Source organism: Haliotis rufescens, unplaced genomic scaffold (genome assembly GCF_023055435.1).
Source record: "Haliotis rufescens isolate VD_foot unplaced genomic scaffold, xgHalRufe1.0.p SCAF_5, whole genome shotgun sequence".
In the NCBI taxonomy this organism is placed as follows: Eukaryota; Metazoa; Mollusca; class Gastropoda; order Lepetellida; family Haliotidae; genus Haliotis; species Haliotis rufescens.
Window position 1 is genome coordinate 51,216,721 of NW_025964223.1, and position 17,259 is coordinate 51,233,979.

The following is a 17,259-nucleotide window of genomic DNA, read 5'->3' on the forward strand; positions in this document are numbered from 1 at the left end:
GGATAGATGACATGCATCAACCAAGTCAGCGAGCCTGACCAACCGATCCTGTTAGTTGTCTCTTATGACAAGCATAGTCGCCTTTTCAGCAAGCAAGCGGGTTTCATGAGCCAGTGGCTATTGCTAGCCCACTGAGATGCCATGCTGAATTTTAACATGGATACTCCACTCAGACTCCGAGTCAACCAGCCCTTGTTTTATCCCCTCAATGCTGAGAGCCAGGCAGTGTGACGAGAACCACATATTTATTGTCTTTCGGAATTCTTTCTTTTGCTCTCCCGAAGATGCTGTATCCACTACACCATGTTGGAGATCTGGATATTGAGGTGATGTACAGAAATTGAAGGGGTTCAGTGTTGCGTGTTCAAGTAAGGTACAAGCATAAGCCTTGTATGGTGTATCAGCTCTTTTGGGGACATAGACATTGTGTACTTCATCACTTACCGATGCTAGATGTATATGCCGACCCAGAGCAGCAGAAAGAGCACTCCAAAGCCCATAAACACTGAGGCAAATAAAGACACTAGAAGCTCCTTGTAGATATCACGTGTAAACTTAGTTGATGTCACCTCGTATCTGACACAAGCTAAGGAATTCAAAAAGCATGATCATATTATGATAAATCTTCATACCTGATCGTTATCATGATTATGGTGCTTTGATACAGTATTGTTTCGTGATACATGCTCATGTTACAATACATCAATTTACAACACCTGTATCGCATTTCATATGATACATTGCACTATATTGGCATAAATACATGTGGAAAATAAGAAACTGTTCCAACAAACAGCTTACACAGATTCTCTAGTATTTCATGGTTGAACATAAATGTTGTTGTTGTTGGTTTGTTGTTTAACACCGCACTCAGCAATATTCAAGCTATATGACAGCGGTCTGTAAATAATCGAGTCTGGACCAGACAAACCAGTGATTGATATCATGAGCATCAATCCGGGCAATTGGGATCTATGACATGCATCAACCAAGTCAGCGAGCCTGACCACCCGATCCCGTTAGTCGCCTTTTGCGACAAGCATAGTCACCTTTTACGGCAAGCATGGGTTGCTGAAGACCTTTTCTACCCTGGAATCTTAATCTACCGGGAACATAAATGGCCTAACATTCACACTGACCTCTAGCCAATATGTTTCTGCCCTACAATATCCCATCTTTAATCTCTGAAATCTAAGAACAAATGCCTCAGGGTTGTTATTCACCTGCTAAAGAAAGAGCATCCACTTGGGAAATAAAAGTACCATATCAGGATACGCATCGTATCGTGGCCAGAGTATCCGGATACACATCGTATCGCGACCCCACTGTATCATTACACCACTTATGATCATGTGTGACATAACATTGCAACTATATTGTCAACAATTGGTACACTGCCTCAAACATGCATAACCATTTGACTGCTATGGGTTACCTCCCTTTGACTAAGCTGGCCGACCATTAGGTTTACTGGGTTTTCCTCCATTGTCAGCATGATCAGAAATATATGATATATCACTAAATGTGAATCAATTCTGTTTGTAACCGCCATACCAATGGTGAATCTAGTGACCTTGAACACCCCTAGTCTGGCACTGATGCAAGTCTCAAGATGTCATAGTTTTAGAACCAAGTAGTAGACTATGTGTACATTAAAAATTTCAGAAAAGAGAGAGAGATTACATAGATAGACAGGTTAGTTTAGGTGTGTTTGTTAGTAATAAGGCATATACCGTATTCGACGTAATAAGGGCCCAGGGCGCTCTCAAAATTAGAAATAGGGGGCTCTTATTAGAATATAATTTTAGTGAAAACAAACAAGTTAAAAGATAAATTTTGTGCTTTATGCTGACAGCCTGAAATGTTTATATTCGACAGATATATTTTTCCAGAATTTAATTGCCCATAATTAAGTGTGCATATAACACATGAGTGCATATTATACGCGAATAAATAAGTCTTGTGTACATTGATCAATCGGAAGGGGTGCTAATTAGGATTGTTCACTGGCCAATATATTAGTAAATATCGCCGTGGGAGCTTATTAGAGCGGGGCGCTTATTACGTCAAATACGGTAATTCATTATTTCAATCGGAACTTCTGAATCCTGTGCTAATTAATAGGTCACTTTCACCCCGTTTTCACAATATTCGCAACGACACACCAAGGATACACAAAGAACCAGGCCATGAAGAAGATGCCAATCCCCAGCAGGACAATGGTGAGATGGGGAAACACAGCCGGGTTGATGGGGCTGACATAGCGGCTCATAGACTCCAGGGCGGCAGACTGAAACACACGGAAATTTCATGACCCAACACTCAAACCTGACAAGACAGTCATGAACTGCCAAAAGTAAGTTTAGCTGAGAATATTGCAACATGCATGATGTCAAAAAAAACCAACCCAACATCAGTAGAAACAACAACAGTTGAGTCTTAAAAGATATCATTATTATATACATGTACGGTAATAACACTATTTGTTGCCAGTGTTTCAGACCAGTTCATTTTTTTAAAATGCTGACTGTCATCCACAATGTACAATATTGGTTTTTTAAATAAGGTAATCATATCAATTTATCTACTTAAAGCTACAAGTAACCTAGCTCTACATTGAAAACACAGTATGTTTATCATAATTATCAATACTCATATCACATTGTTGCATAGCTTCTAAAAAAACAACTGGGAATGCCTAGAAGTGGTTCCCTAATGACTTCCTTCTTCAGTCGTAATATTAGACGTCATATAGCTGGAATATTGCTGAGTGCGACGTAAAACAACAAACCAACCAACAATCGTAATATTCCAGCTAAAAGTTCATTTCAGCTTGAATACAAAAGCTTATCAAGGGCTCTTGATTGGGAGTCTATCACTAGTGATTTTGTTTGTTTGTTCTTTAACGCCACACTCAGTCATATTCCAGCTATATGACTGCAGTCTGTAAATAATCGAGTCTAGAACAGACGATCCAGTGATTGACATCATGAGCATCAATCCATGCAATTTAGATAAATGACATGTAAAAATGATGCATTAACCAAGTCAGCAAGCCTGACCACCTGATCCCCTTAACTGCCTCTTGGGACAAGCATAGTCACCTTTTACGGCAAGCATGGGTTGCTGAAGACCTATTCTACCCTGAATCTTCACGGGTCCTATCACTTGTGATAGAATTTCAGTGAAACAGTGATAGATATATGCTCTAGTCATCTATCACAAGGCAGTTTCTCTAATATCAAAGACATCCAACTGAGGACTAGTCCACGTTTTTGCCTATCAGCATACGAGGGTGATAATACGTGGACACAACATATGCACATAAGCAACTGTGAATGGATCACGTTAAAATATTTTTAGTCAACTATTATATGGACGCATCAATTCGGAAATTCTTCACAATTTCATCCTACTAAAATTTCTATTGCTGCAGAAAACGTTCTGACAGCTAGAATTTTTATACTTATCCACGAACAGAATCTGTGTGAAATGGTGAACCTGGACTGATTTCCACATTTAGGATATCATACACCTTAAATTTGCAATATAATAGCGCTGCAATTGCTTAGAAATGTACTTGTAAGTGTGCGTTCGCCAACTGATTGTTGAAATATATTCGTTTTGATATTTTTCGTGAAAATAGTAATGTTTATGTTTAACCGGAAGAAGGGTACCGGCTAGGGATACGTGGCACATCTTCTTGCAAAAACAGAGAAAACGGCCTAAAATATGAAAATATTGTAGGCAGAACATAAAGACATTAATATTCTATGTAATGCAGTAGTTGTCAGTTGAAATAAACATCACACACAGCGCGATTACTGTGGATTCGGAACACATAACAAGTGCCCGTACTCACCATTTTGACGATTAACCCGGAAGTACGTGTCTCAATGGCACGCATGCGCTTTTAATTCTGGACTATTCCAATATGATGTAAACATTATTAATGGGGGTGTATGGTAAGTAGGACATTACCCGATTATAAAACATTTACAGAAACGTTAAGGTTTCTTATGAGTAAACATAACACTTTGGAATAATGTATAATCAATAATACACATAAAACCGCAGACATAAAGTATTGGGACAGTCCAATGCATATATGGGGGGTGTAAGCCTTGAGGTGTCCCACTGAAAGTGATTGCACTGAATGAAGTGATATATCATTCTTGTCGTGAACACTATTGGAGAAAGATCCGCGCGAGAGTCTTCTAAACCGTTGTCCCTGGAGAACACTCAAGTGTCAACAAGTCTACTGTGTAAGATGGCAGTTGCCTGGATTTGGGAACTTTTGCTTCATGATGTTGACAGCTTATAGTGAAACAAGTGCCTGAAATCTAAACCTTCTTATGTGAGGGTTTGATTTTAGGATTTTAGGAGGCAATGTCAGTGCTTAGTTCTCTAGCAAAGGGATACGGGTCGTGGAATGGGGACATTGATCTGACCCTTACAAAAGAAACTACAGTAAGTCTCATATCGATTATATAAAATGTTTTCTTTTTTGTTTTATCGTTATTAATGTCTTTATTTTTACCAATATATTTCAGTTCCCTTTTGCCTCTGAGAATTATTTTATATTAAAGAGCACTAGAAAAAAGGTAATTGATTATTTTGAAGAAGTATATGCTTGTTGAAGATTTCATTATTTTAAAGAAGTACTGTTTTTTAGAGAAATGAGATAAAACAAATTATAGTTTTTTGTGTTATATTTTTTTTAATGCAGGCATTGAAGCATATATCATTCTCCTTAAAGGTAGTTATTTTGACAAAATACTCAAATGAACAAATATATTATCTGTAAAATACATATATTATTTATAGGAAATTTAGAGTACAAATTTTTTTGGGTACAAAATCACTACATTTCCATTCATATAATTACTCACTATGTATATCTACATTTAGAAGTTGTTCCTGGAAGAAATATTATTTTATAGTGTAATCGCAGATAGCACTTGTAGCAGTACCATCACATATGAGTTTGTTAAATCCAATGTGTAATTCCTGCTTCATTACACTCAACCTAGTATTTTTTGGAGGCCTTATTCTAAAGGCTCATGACACATAATACAAACATTTGAGAAAGCTATTACGTAGAGGGGAACTCTCCATTCCTAAAAAAAGATGGAACAGAGGCCCATTATAGTTAAGGAATGGAGAGTTACGAGGATATTCCCCTACTTAAAATACATCCCTACTTTTACACTTTGGCATAATATTCTGTTGTGGATAATATTTGAAAAATAAAACAGAACCCTTTGTTGTCTGTATTTTTACTGCATGAGTGGCCCTTGTGTGATGCACGAGGAATGCGTTTCTGCCGCTGTTGCACATGCGCCAACCTCCGTCGTGAACTGACATTTACAATGCATGGTACACAGCTCTTATTAATTTCGTTGGGTTCTAAACTAGTACTTATCAATTACTTGGACATTGATAATACATGCTGACGGGAATATTAGGAAATATAGAGCCCCGAACAAGGATATATATATATTCTGCTCTAACCCAAATTATATGCATATTATTTTGAGCTTTTAAGCACTATGCAAAATTATGAAAATATTTAATAGTTAATTTACCATCCATACATTCATGTACCGCCGTAGCTGAGGTTGATCATTACACGCTCCCGATTCAAACGATGCGGGTTCGAATCCCACTGGCGACACATGTTTTCGGGAAGTGGAAATTAATTCAAATGTTGGTTCAAGATAATGTATGGTTGACAAACAACTCTCCATTCCTGAAAAATAATGGAGCGTTCTAACAATAGAATGACGTCACAGATGTGTTTTAACTTTTATTCATGGTGGTGTAAGGTGGCTTGATAATTATTTTGTGGTACAGATATTGATATTTGTAATTTTCATAATTCATTGTTTTTATTCTAGTTTCACATTTTTGAAGAGGAAAAAAATTTAAAATAATGGACAGGCACTTGAAAGGGTTGGGATGCATTTTTAGGATGATCATATCTTTTTGTACTGTGATCATGGATATGGAAACAATATCTGTCAGTGTGGCCTTAAAATGGTATACTTTGTATCTAATATTTTCAGAATATCTTGCCCCAAACAGCAGGATCCACGAGACCCCATCGTCATGGGATTACAGTTTCTCCAAGAGCACCAAACTCGGTGCCCGCCACAGCCCCTGGAAACTGTGGAATCAGGTTCCAAAACTGTGATGGGAAACTGGACCTTCCCAAAACATTCCTGACTCGGAAAGGGGCATTGTTACTGTTCACAGCTCCGGATGATTCGGAACAAACAAATGTTCCGAGTCAGAGGTTTCACAGAAGACAGAAAGGGAAGCAGCTGATTGACCTGAGTTTGAAACTTGGAACTCTAGACAGGCTGTGCAAGTCTGTACTTCAGTATGGAGGCGAGGTCAGTTGTATATTCAAACATTAGTTCAATTTAATTCTTTATTATTAATGGGGTTATTTTTTCTTTTAAATTTTTATTCTTTGGTATTTCATTTTAATTATTTTTTTCTTTCGATAATTATTTTTATTTTTGTATTGTTTTAATACACCAATTGTAATTTTAGTTAAAAATTCATTCATACTAAAAAATAGGTAGTATATATTTAATAGTAGTGTCTTTATGGCCAGAGTCAGGGGTGTTAGAAACCACTTCTAATTTACAACTTCAAGGGGAGGATATGACAACATATACAACTGTTTTATAAAGACTTGTAGACCTGTAAGGATTCCGGTAGACCTGTTAGGATTCCGGGTGAAAGTAGGTCCCGAGACCCTAAAGTTTGTCATGAGGGTCAACTGACCTTGAGATCAGGTGGTAAAGGTGACTTGGTTGATGTCATTGTTCTGAGATAGTCGACGTGGATCATTGCTCATGCTATCAATCACTGGTTTGCCAGAACCAGACTATGTAAGGCAGCCAGGATACAGCTGGAATATTGCTGACTGCTGCAGAAAAACATGAATACTAAGTTAATTGGAGAGCAATTGTATTCATAAACAATATTCAAGTAATTTTCTTGTTAAGTAATCTCTGATCACATGAAACTCATTTCAGTAAATGCACAATTATTTTGGATGGCTTAACGTAAAACATCACAATCTGTTGGGGACGTTCATCTTTGTTAATACAATAGGTTTAAATGTCTGTGTTTCATTATAAATGGTTGACCCTATAATAGATCGCCTCCATGGTCTAGTGGTAGAACGTCCGCCCGGAGAGCGGAAGGTCCGGGGTTCGATCCCCGACCGCGTCATACCTAAAGACGTTAAAAGATGGTACTTGTTGTGGTATTCATGTTAAACTGCGGCATGGTATCTCAGTGAGCTAGCACTATAAATCGTCATCAGTCCGGACTAGTACAAGCAAACACACACACGTACATGCACGTCACTATATAAGTGCAATAATCTTGGACGCGACGTTAAACCCCATTTCACCTCACCTGATCCTATAATAAAACATACTTGTATTCTGATACACAGTTTAGAATCAGGAGGCCACTGTAGGTGTGTTTACATGTACTCTGGAACATCAGCAAGATGTCAGTTTTTGTTTTCTTCAGGAGTATGACAGAGAAAACTCGAGTGTATCAGATCCACGCAATAAAACATTCTTGAAGTTCGTGCATCAACCTCAAGAACCAGAAGATGTAGAGATTGATGCTCATTCTCAACCAGGTGGCGACCTGGATTTTTACCTCCGTGATCTGAAGTCTAGATCCAGGTGAGAGTTCTAATACAGTTCTGGAACATTCTATATAGTTGTCTAATTACAATGAATCTTTTCAGTCCTTAGAAAAGAAGTGGTGTGAAAGTTCTCTGAATGTCCCCTGTCAAGGTCGTCACAGAACACTGTCTTTTGTTTTGTTTGTTTGTTGTTTAATGCCGCACTCAGCAATATTCCAGCTATATGACGGTGGTCTGTAAACAATCAAGTCTGGACAAGACAATCCAGTGATTGACATCATGAGCATCGTTCCACACAATTGGGATTGATAACATGCATCAACCAAGTCAGCGAGTCTGACCACCCGATCCCATTAGTTGCCTCTTACGACAAGCATAGTCACCTTTTACGGCAAGCATGGGTTTCTGAATACCTGTTCTACCCCGGATCTTCACAGGCATAGTCGCCGGCAAGCATGGCTACTGAAGACCCCGGATCTTCACGGGTCACTGTGTTTGTACAGCCATGGTGGTGTCTATGATCAATCACTGGTTTGCCAGAACCAGACTTCACTATATAAGGCAACCAGGACGCAGATGGAATATTGCTGACTGCTGCAGAAAAACATGAACACTAAGTTAATTGGAGAGCAATTGTATTCAAAAACTATATTCAAGTGATTTTCTTGTTAAGTAATCTCTGATTACATGAAACTAATTTCAGTAAATGCACAATTATTTTGGATGGGTAACTTAAAACATCACAAGCCGAGATTAACTCTCAAAAATAAACAATAAAACAAAACCAAAAAGTATCTTTTTTATTCCAACACAGTATTAAACAATTTATTAGAAGTAAATTGGAAAAAGCAAATTTTAAACGGTCTGGCCTCAATTACAAAAGATTTACTGCAGCATTATTGAAATCTCCACCAGTGTGTCTTGTAAATTATCAACTCTCCCATTTTAAGAGAAAAAGTAACTGGATACACATGCATTAAATGGTTATGTCTGACTTATGCCAACTGACATCGTAATTTCTGTCTCAGTCAAGCAAATACAATGGCCCAGTATAGAGCTCCCCAAGGCAACCACACAATTACCTTGGTTCATTGCAACATGGCAACATGGCTTATTACCTGCCTAAAAGCTTCTGTGCACAACAATGGAAAACCAGCAAGGAAATTGATCACTTCTGTCAATCAATGAATTAATTTCACCTAACTTATTTCCTAAGTTTATTTTCTCCTTGAGACACCAGTCCAGCATATGCTTCTACCCGTGTGTCTCAGTAACAATGGCGGCTGTATAGATGTGACAGATTTGATTTATTCCTAGTCAGATGGAGGAGGGTAATGTTTATTTTCTTCGTTGCTATGGTGATTAACAATGTAACATATTGTAAGAGAGGGGAAAGGAAATTAATTATGCTTTTCCATCTGTTGATCTGCATGTAATGTTTATTTTGTTTTTATGCTGATGGCTGCCAACCTTTTAGTCAGCTGACTAATAAAGTATGTTGTACATTGCGATATGTACGAGACATGTGATGGATCATTATAGCAGATTTTTTGGTTGTTTAGTACCTTGTTACCATGGCTACTTTGACTTCGGGACAACATTTCCCCATTATGGTGCTCTTTGTTTTCATGGTTTTTTTCAAATCATTTTCTGATTAGTCCTGTAGGTTTTCCTCATGGTAATAAGTCTCAATTACTTGTGTGGCCAGGCCAAGTTTGTGTTTATTATTCTCATTTCCTTGTTCAATATGTCAAGACAGAGGAAGCAAAATTGAAAAAAATCTTAAAATGTCAACATCCAGAGACCATAGTTACGAACAACAGTTTCAGATAAGTTAATGAAGAAAAACAAAAAATCTGAACTGCCCTGTTTTTCACTTAATTACACTTACAAAAATAATGAGTCAAGTACTTTTTCTTATTTCTTTTGACTGAAGCTAATGCAAGCAGCAATATCTGTTTTGTTTGTTTTTTTATTTGTTGTTTACTGTAAATAATCGAGTCTGGACCAGACAATCCAGTGACTGACATCATGAGCATCAATGTCAATCACTGGATTGCTGATATGATGACATGCATCAACCAAGTCAGCGAGCCTGACCACCCGATCCCGTTAGTCGCCTCTTACAACAAGCTGGTCCCCTTTTACAGCAAACGTTGGTTGCTGAAGACCTATTCTACCCCGGATCTACACAGGTTAGCAATATCTGTAGAACTACATGAAATTGTAAGGCCTGAGTTGATTTATATGAAGACATATTGATACAGTTTCTAAATCGTTTTGTTCTGCCCTTTATTTTCTCATATGTTAAATTTTCTTCAAGTTTTAACAAATTGTATCAGTGAATATTGACATATTAAAACCAGTAATGACATAAAAACCATAGGTTGATTATTCCATTAGCCATGTTCCATTCATTGGTTGACAAGCTGGTGATGTAATCTTCAAGTATTTTATTGATCATCGGCGCGATCAATATTGGTGATCAGAATATGTCATTGATATGGTAATGCAGATATTGACTTTTCAGTGCATATTTATTGATCCCAGAGATCTAAGAATCTTGATAATGATATGATACTACAGAAAGTGAAATAAACACACACTCTAGTGTTATCAACATGTTTTTATAACTGTCAAAAGTGCTATGAAGTATAAATCAACATGTTTTTTTAAATAGATATTATGATGAATAGATTTGTTTGGAAACACCCATTTTGTTGTTGTTAGGGGCTTGGAAATGTTGTGTATTACAAACTATAATTTTTCTTTTTTACTATACATAAAAAGCTTTTACCTCTCAAAACAATGTGGGTGGTCGGGTAGCCTAGTGGTTAAAGCGTTCGCTTGCCATGCCGAAGACCCCATGTTCCCCATCGTGACGTTGCTGGAATATTGCTAAAAGGGGCATAAAACCATACAATAATACAAAGTCTGTTTATGATAATAAAGGGAAGGAAATTTGTTTTTGTCAACTCAAATTTTTGCAATCCTCATGTTTTAAATATAAATAACTAGTCCCCTACATTTTTGTATTAGCTTTAATATTTCAATACTGTGTAATGAGAGTAGTGTATGTTTAAACGTCTTTCAAATAAGATAAAATAATTAGAATATTTTGGAGATATGAATTTGTGACTGCATTTGGAATAATTCACACTAGATCATATTTACCAGTCTTATTCTTCCATTACAGTATTATACTGTAGTTCATAAGACTGTACACTCCTTGTACCTGTCAGGGGTGAAACTACCATTGTAACAGAAAGCAATTGCTTACGCCTTAAAAAGCAAAAATGTTTTTCGCACCTAAAAAAACATGCACACAATTATTTTCATTACAATGATGATAAGGTCAGTTCGAGTAGAAAATAAATAACCATCAACTACTATGAATGAACATGTAAAGACACACAAAAGTAATATTGATTCGTTTTATTTCATCATAAATGTTTTCTGAATATAAGTCGAAAATGTGTTGAGGGGAAAAACGTATAAAATAAAACATTAACATAAATAAATTACCAAAATTTGTTACGATTAAATGTAGCAAAACAGTCCCCAAATGCAGGAAATAGCGTTTAAGAGCATCTTATTTCTAAAAAATTCTGGGGGAGCATCCCCCAAGATCCCCCTAGCGGGCCCTCATAACATTAATTTTGATTACAGTTAAAATTAGGCATGTTGCACTCCTGCTTAGATACTCACTCTTAGTGATATGCTCAAGTCAAATATATTCATGTTTAAGGAGATTGGTAAATAAAGCCAAAAGTCCATGTCAGAATGATATATTAATGGATTGGTGTACAGATGGACAAATGAAACGAAACGAACGGAACGAATGAACGAACGAACGAACGAACGAAATAGTTGGAGAATACACATAAACCCATGGTTAAACTTCTTAAAGGGGATCTATGCTCTATGCAGACTATATCCAGCCGAGATCATGACATCACTATTTAGAGCCATGTATGCAACAGAGACATTATCACCCTGTGTGTAGGTAATTAGTAGCAGCTAGGTTGACACACATCAAAATATAATATTAATATAAAAAACCCAATTAAGTTAAAAGAAGACAAAGTGTCATTTGATTCACTTGAATCAATTTTGCTTGGTCTGCCAAATTGCTCCAGGTCTAGTCCTCCTTTAAGACCTTGCAGTACCCACTGAACCATGGAGCCATTTAAAGAGGGAAAGATATTTATCCTATATTTCTAACTTCCTACCACACATACTGCCATTGTCCATATTGTAAGTGTTGAGAATAAAAGAAATTGGGGTGCAAATATGATCACTTTTACAGAAATCGCTTTTTTAATTTCTTATCGATGATGTTGATGTACATAAGTTGGCAGTCTAAAGTTGACACAAGTACTTTCCGGACACAGTGGCCATTGTGCTAGTGTTGACCTCACCTCACTATACTGGAATAAGATTTCACTTGTAATAATGCTATCAAGTAATGAGACCAATTTGCCTGTGTTAACAGTTTGTTTATAGATTGTATCCAGTGTCTGAGTACACTCTTACTGCCTTTGTTTAGTGTAAGACGATATTGGATTTTGCTGGAGGTCGCTACAGTAGCGTTTTGCGTTACAAGTGTTAGTAGACATGACATATATATGTAGGACTCACATCTATGGCAGGACTCTGATCCGTGGCAGTTTCTCATTGTTATATGACGTCATGTTTGCAATGATGTCTTATCTGTGGATAATCAGTTCAATTGTTATATGATGTCACGATTCCTTGCCCGTCATAACATCATGTAAGTTAAACGTCTATTTCCAAAAGACACTGCGATCAGGTGAAAATGATGGAGCCGGATACCATAGAAAATTAAGATTCATGCCGGCAGAAGAAGAAATCAATATGGAATCGTTAAATGATTTTTAAAATTCCAAGCCATTCCTTGTGTAAAGGCTCTGAATCCGAAGTGGATTCAGGATTTTGTCAACTCTGGCAAATGAGAGGATGGTGCGGAAGGTCTTAGGAAATGATTTCTACGATGAAACTACGGGGAAGGTTTTTAAGAAAGTACATATATGCAATCCCTGAACCGACGATGCTGTTCCAAAGCTGCAGTGATAAAAAATAATCCAGAGAAATCACAACATTGATCATCAAATGTCTGCCGCTTTATGAATCTATTCAAAATTTAGCGCTCCAGAAATTTCCAATGATTAATATGATATGATAATCTGCCATAGATCTGAGTATTCACAACTGACTGTGTGAATAGGTTGTCACCAGTATGATATTTACTGTATGTATATATACCCTTGAGTCATAATGAAATGGAATAATATTGCTTTGACAAAAGAGAAGGTATGTTCATGAGACAGTGTTCCTGTATGTCAAAGAGAACTGAAAACATTAAGTGAATCTTGACATGCAATGCCGCATTGAGCTTCCAAGAATCAGTGGAGCTGTCCTGAACAACACAGATCAGGGTGGCTTGGTGGGGAAGGACAGACATGGTGGTGTTGGGCATTCCTACTCTTTACTCTGGTGTTACGCTTTCACCTCTGTTGTCTTATCCCTCAATGGCAAGCACATTATGTAAGCATAGTTCAAGTGTGTGTTGATTCAGCTGTGTTGTGACTCACTAGACAGATCCACATGCTGGCACAATGAGGACATTAAGGCTTATCAAGGAAGAAATTAGGACCTTGTTGTGAGGCCGCCTCCGTGGTCTAGTGGTGGAGCCGCTGCCATGAGACCGCCTCCGTGGTCTAGTGGTAGAGCCTCTGCCGTGAGACCGCCTCCGTGGTCTAGTGGTAGAGTGTCTGCCTGTGAGTGTTGAGGCTTGGGTTTCGATTACAGGCTGAGTCATACCAAAAGACGTTAAAAGATGGTACTTGTTACTCTGTCTAGTGCTCGGCTTTAAGGGGCTAGAACAAGGACTGGTTGGCTCGGAGTCAGTATACTATGTATCAGTGGGGTATTCATGTTAAACTGTGGCGTGATATCTCAGTGGGCTAGCACTATAAAATCAGCAGTACAAGGAGTCACACATACATACAAACACACACACGCACTCGCGCACACACGCACATACACACACACAGATAAGTATTTCTGCCTTTTCAAACTACCGTATTCGACGTAATAAGTGCCCAGGGCACTTTCACAATTAGAAATAGAGGGCACTTATTAGAATATTATTTTGGTGAAAAGAAATAAGATAAATTTTGTGGTTTATGCTGACAGCCTGAAATGTTTATATACGAGAGATCAATCGGAAAGGGTGCTAATTGGTATTGTTCACTAGCCAATATATCAGCTAATATCGCTGTGGGCGCTTATTAGAGCGGGGCGCTTATTACATCGAATACAGTACATATAGTGCACTAAACATGAGCGTTGCACTCTGGTTGCTCCCACAGCCAAGGTGCAGTTCATGGTGGACTTCTTGGATCTTTAAGAACTTACCTGATGTCCCCCCTTCCCCCCCCCAAGTGCCCTTCATGCTTCATGACCGGAACAGTCACTCAGTACTGAGGGTGGAATTAAAAATTGATCCACACGTTGTTGTGTTTAGTCGACTGTTGTGCAAGGTGTTTAAAGTGGGGATAGGATGGTATGGATTGGGTGGTGTCAGGTGTAGAATGGATGGTATCTTGTGTAGATTTGGTGGCATCTGGTATTCATTGGTAGTATAGGGTGTGGATTGGGTGGCATCTGGTGTATAGAATGGATGGCATCTGGTGTTGATTGGGTGGCATCAGCTGTTGATTGAGTGGCATCCGGTGTGGATTGGGTGGCATCTGGTGTAGATTGGATGGCATCTGGTGTAGATTGGATGGCATCTGGTGTGGATTGGATGGCATCTGGTGTGGATTGGATGGCATCTGGAATGGATTGGATGGATTCTTGTGTAGATTGGGTGGCATCTGGCGTAGTTTGGGTGGCATCTGGTGTAGATTGGATGGCATCTGGTGTAGATTGGATGGCATCTGGTGTGGATTGGGTGGCATCTGGTGTGGATTGGATGGCATCTGGTGTGGATTGGGTGGCATCTGATATCGTGCTCCATTTGGCATCAAGTGGGGGAGGTCGCCTGTAGAGCAGAGGTCAAGCACAGTAATATCCATGCAGATTATGAAACTGCTCATGGTAAGATGGAAAGGGTTTTAAACCTTAGGGGATGCTGGTATGTAAGGGTCTTGTAGTGTAAGTAAATACCGTATTAGACGTAATAAGGGCACAGGGCACTCTCAAAATTAGAAATAGGGGGCTCTTATTAGAATATTATTTTGAGTTGAAAGATTGTAAATTTTGTGGTTTATGCTTACAGCCTGAAATGTTTATATACGAGAGATCAATCGGAAAGGGTGCTAATTGGTATTGTTCACTAGCCAATATATCAGCAAATATTAGCTTATAATCAGCTTATTAGAGCGGGGCGCTTATTACATCGAATACAGTACATATAGTGCACTAAACATGAGCGTTGCACTCTGGTTGCTCCCACAGCCAAGGTGCAGTTCATGGTGGACTACTTGGATCTTTAAGAACTTACCTGATGTCCCCCCTCCCCCCACGTGCCCTTCATGCTTCATGACCGGAACAGTCAGTCAGTACTGAAAGTAACAAAGCAACAGAAGATGTCCAGGGTGGGTAACCTTGTGGAATTAAAAATTGATCCACACGTTGTTGTGTTTAGTCAACTGTTGTGCAAGGTGTTTAAAGTTGGGATAGGATGGTATGGATTGGGTGGTGTCAGGTGTAGAATGGATGGTATCTTGTGTAGATTTGGTGGCGTCTGGTATTCATTGGTAGTATAGGGTGTGGATTGGGTGGCATCTGGTGTATAGATTGGATGGCATCTGGTGTTGATTGGGTGGCATCAGCTGTTGATTGAGTGGCATCCGGTGTGGATTGGGTGGCATCTGGTGTTGATTGAGTGGCATCTGGTGTGGATTGGATGGCATCTGGTGTTGATTGGGTGGCATCAGCTGTTGATTGGGTGGCATCCGGTGTGGATTGGGTGGCATCTGGTGTTGATTGAGTGGCATCTGGTGTGGATTGGATGGCATCTGGTGTGGATTGGATGGCATCTGGTGTGGACTGGGTGGCATCTGGTGTGGATTGGGTGGCATCTGGTGTGGACTGGGTGGCATCTGGTGTGGATTGGATGGCATCTGGTGTGGACATGGTGGCATCTGGTGTGGATTGGGTGGCATCTGGTGTGGATTGGGTGGCATCTGGTGTAGATAGGATGGCATCTGGTGGGAATTGGATGGCATCTGGTGTAGATTGGGTGGCACCTGGTGTAGATTGGGTGGCACTGCTTGCTGTTTGTCTCGGTGTAAGCATGTGCCAAATGCCTGGATTAGTGTTCAATCCTCAGCTAAAGGTTTGTCTACACCAGATGTGACGTCATCTCAAACAAAGATTTAACATCTCACCCCATACATCCATCTCATAAGGAAACTCTAAGTGAGTATTGTTTTACATTGCTTTTAGCAATATTCCAGCAATATCACTGCAGAGGAAACCAGTAATTGGATTCACACATTGTACCCATGTGGGGAATTGAACCCGAACACTTTAACCACGAGGCTACCCCACCGCACCTCACATGGATACAATTGAGCAGGATACATTGTAAAAATCTAAATGAAATTATTTGCCAAACTGACTTAAATATAAAGTGAATTTTCTACACATTAATACAGTTTGGCCCTTATGTTGATCCATTCTAAACTATTCTTCTACTTTTATGTTATTTAGTGTAATAAATTGCATAGACATTGCAATAAATATAGAGTATCTTATCACAGACAAAAATAACACAAGCAGTGATCAAGTGATCAACACCCTAATCATTCACCTGTGTTCAATCTGGGAATCTCATAAGGGACAAAACCTATTCATTCCTACAGAGAAATGTCATTGTAAGTCAATTCTCAGTCTGTTATGTGCTATTTGCATTCTCGATCAAGTGTCCATTTCATCAACACTGTTGTGACATGCTGTCAATAGATCGTCAATATCAGTTTACCCATTACCATCATACCAGCATTGAGAAATGACTTGACTAGTTCAGCCTGATCCCACCCTATTGTACGTCTACAGTATATTGTGAAAGTGCACTTTACCATGCAAGCCCATATTGTTCTGCTGCTTTAAGTGAGGAATGCTATGGGACTTGGCCACAGAGGGAGGTGTTCTGGGTACAATGCTTCACATACTTGGCTAAAGATGACAATACTTATAGAAGATTTTAGAATATGTTTCACTCACAGTAGAGGAATTTTTGAAGAGGTCTAATGAAGTCTAAATGTAAGATTTCTGTATATTCTTATCTACTCATGATCACTTACAGTGGATAAATATTCCAATAAAGGAATATGGAAATCGACAAAAAGGCTATTATAAATTTTGTCATTAACTTTTTTATTTTAAACATATTTTTTTTATTTTACTTATTCCTTCATGACAGTAGAGGAATTTTTCAAGCATTTTTAAAAGGGAGGGGTCCTAAACATCATAATCCTCTCCCAGATAATTTTACAGCCTACAACATACAACATTTGGTTTTCAAAAGTAGAAGCGGTACG

The 17,259-nt window shown here is 38.6% G+C and overlaps 1 protein-coding gene and 1 non-coding gene across 4 annotated transcripts in view; one reads left to right on the top strand and one right to left on the bottom strand.

Moving 5' to 3' along the window:
- Positions 1-551: 551 nt before the first annotated feature.
- On the bottom strand, positions 552-3,702 carry LOC124126727. Its single transcript, XR_007218373.1, has 3 exons — positions 3,678-3,702; positions 2,175-2,290; positions 552-576 (listed from the first exon to the last, which is right to left on the bottom strand). It is a non-coding gene; the product is annotated as an uncharacterized LOC124126727 (transcript).
- A 467-nt stretch (positions 3,703-4,169) lies between these two features.
- The window catches only part of LOC124126704 (enolase-phosphatase E1-like), a 47,175-nt gene continuing 34,085 nt past the window's right edge, over positions 4,170-17,259 (top strand). For all 3 annotated transcript variants that reach the window (XM_046490210.2, XM_046490218.2, XM_046490226.2), the window contains exons 1-3: positions 4,170-4,470; positions 6,069-6,398; positions 7,561-7,721. In XM_046490210.2, coding sequence (XP_046346166.2) covers positions 4,390-4,470; positions 6,069-6,398; positions 7,561-7,721 — 572 coding nt within the window. In that variant the 5' untranslated portion in view covers positions 4,170-4,389. The remainder of the gene's footprint in view (positions 4,471-6,068; positions 6,399-7,560; positions 7,722-17,259) is intronic.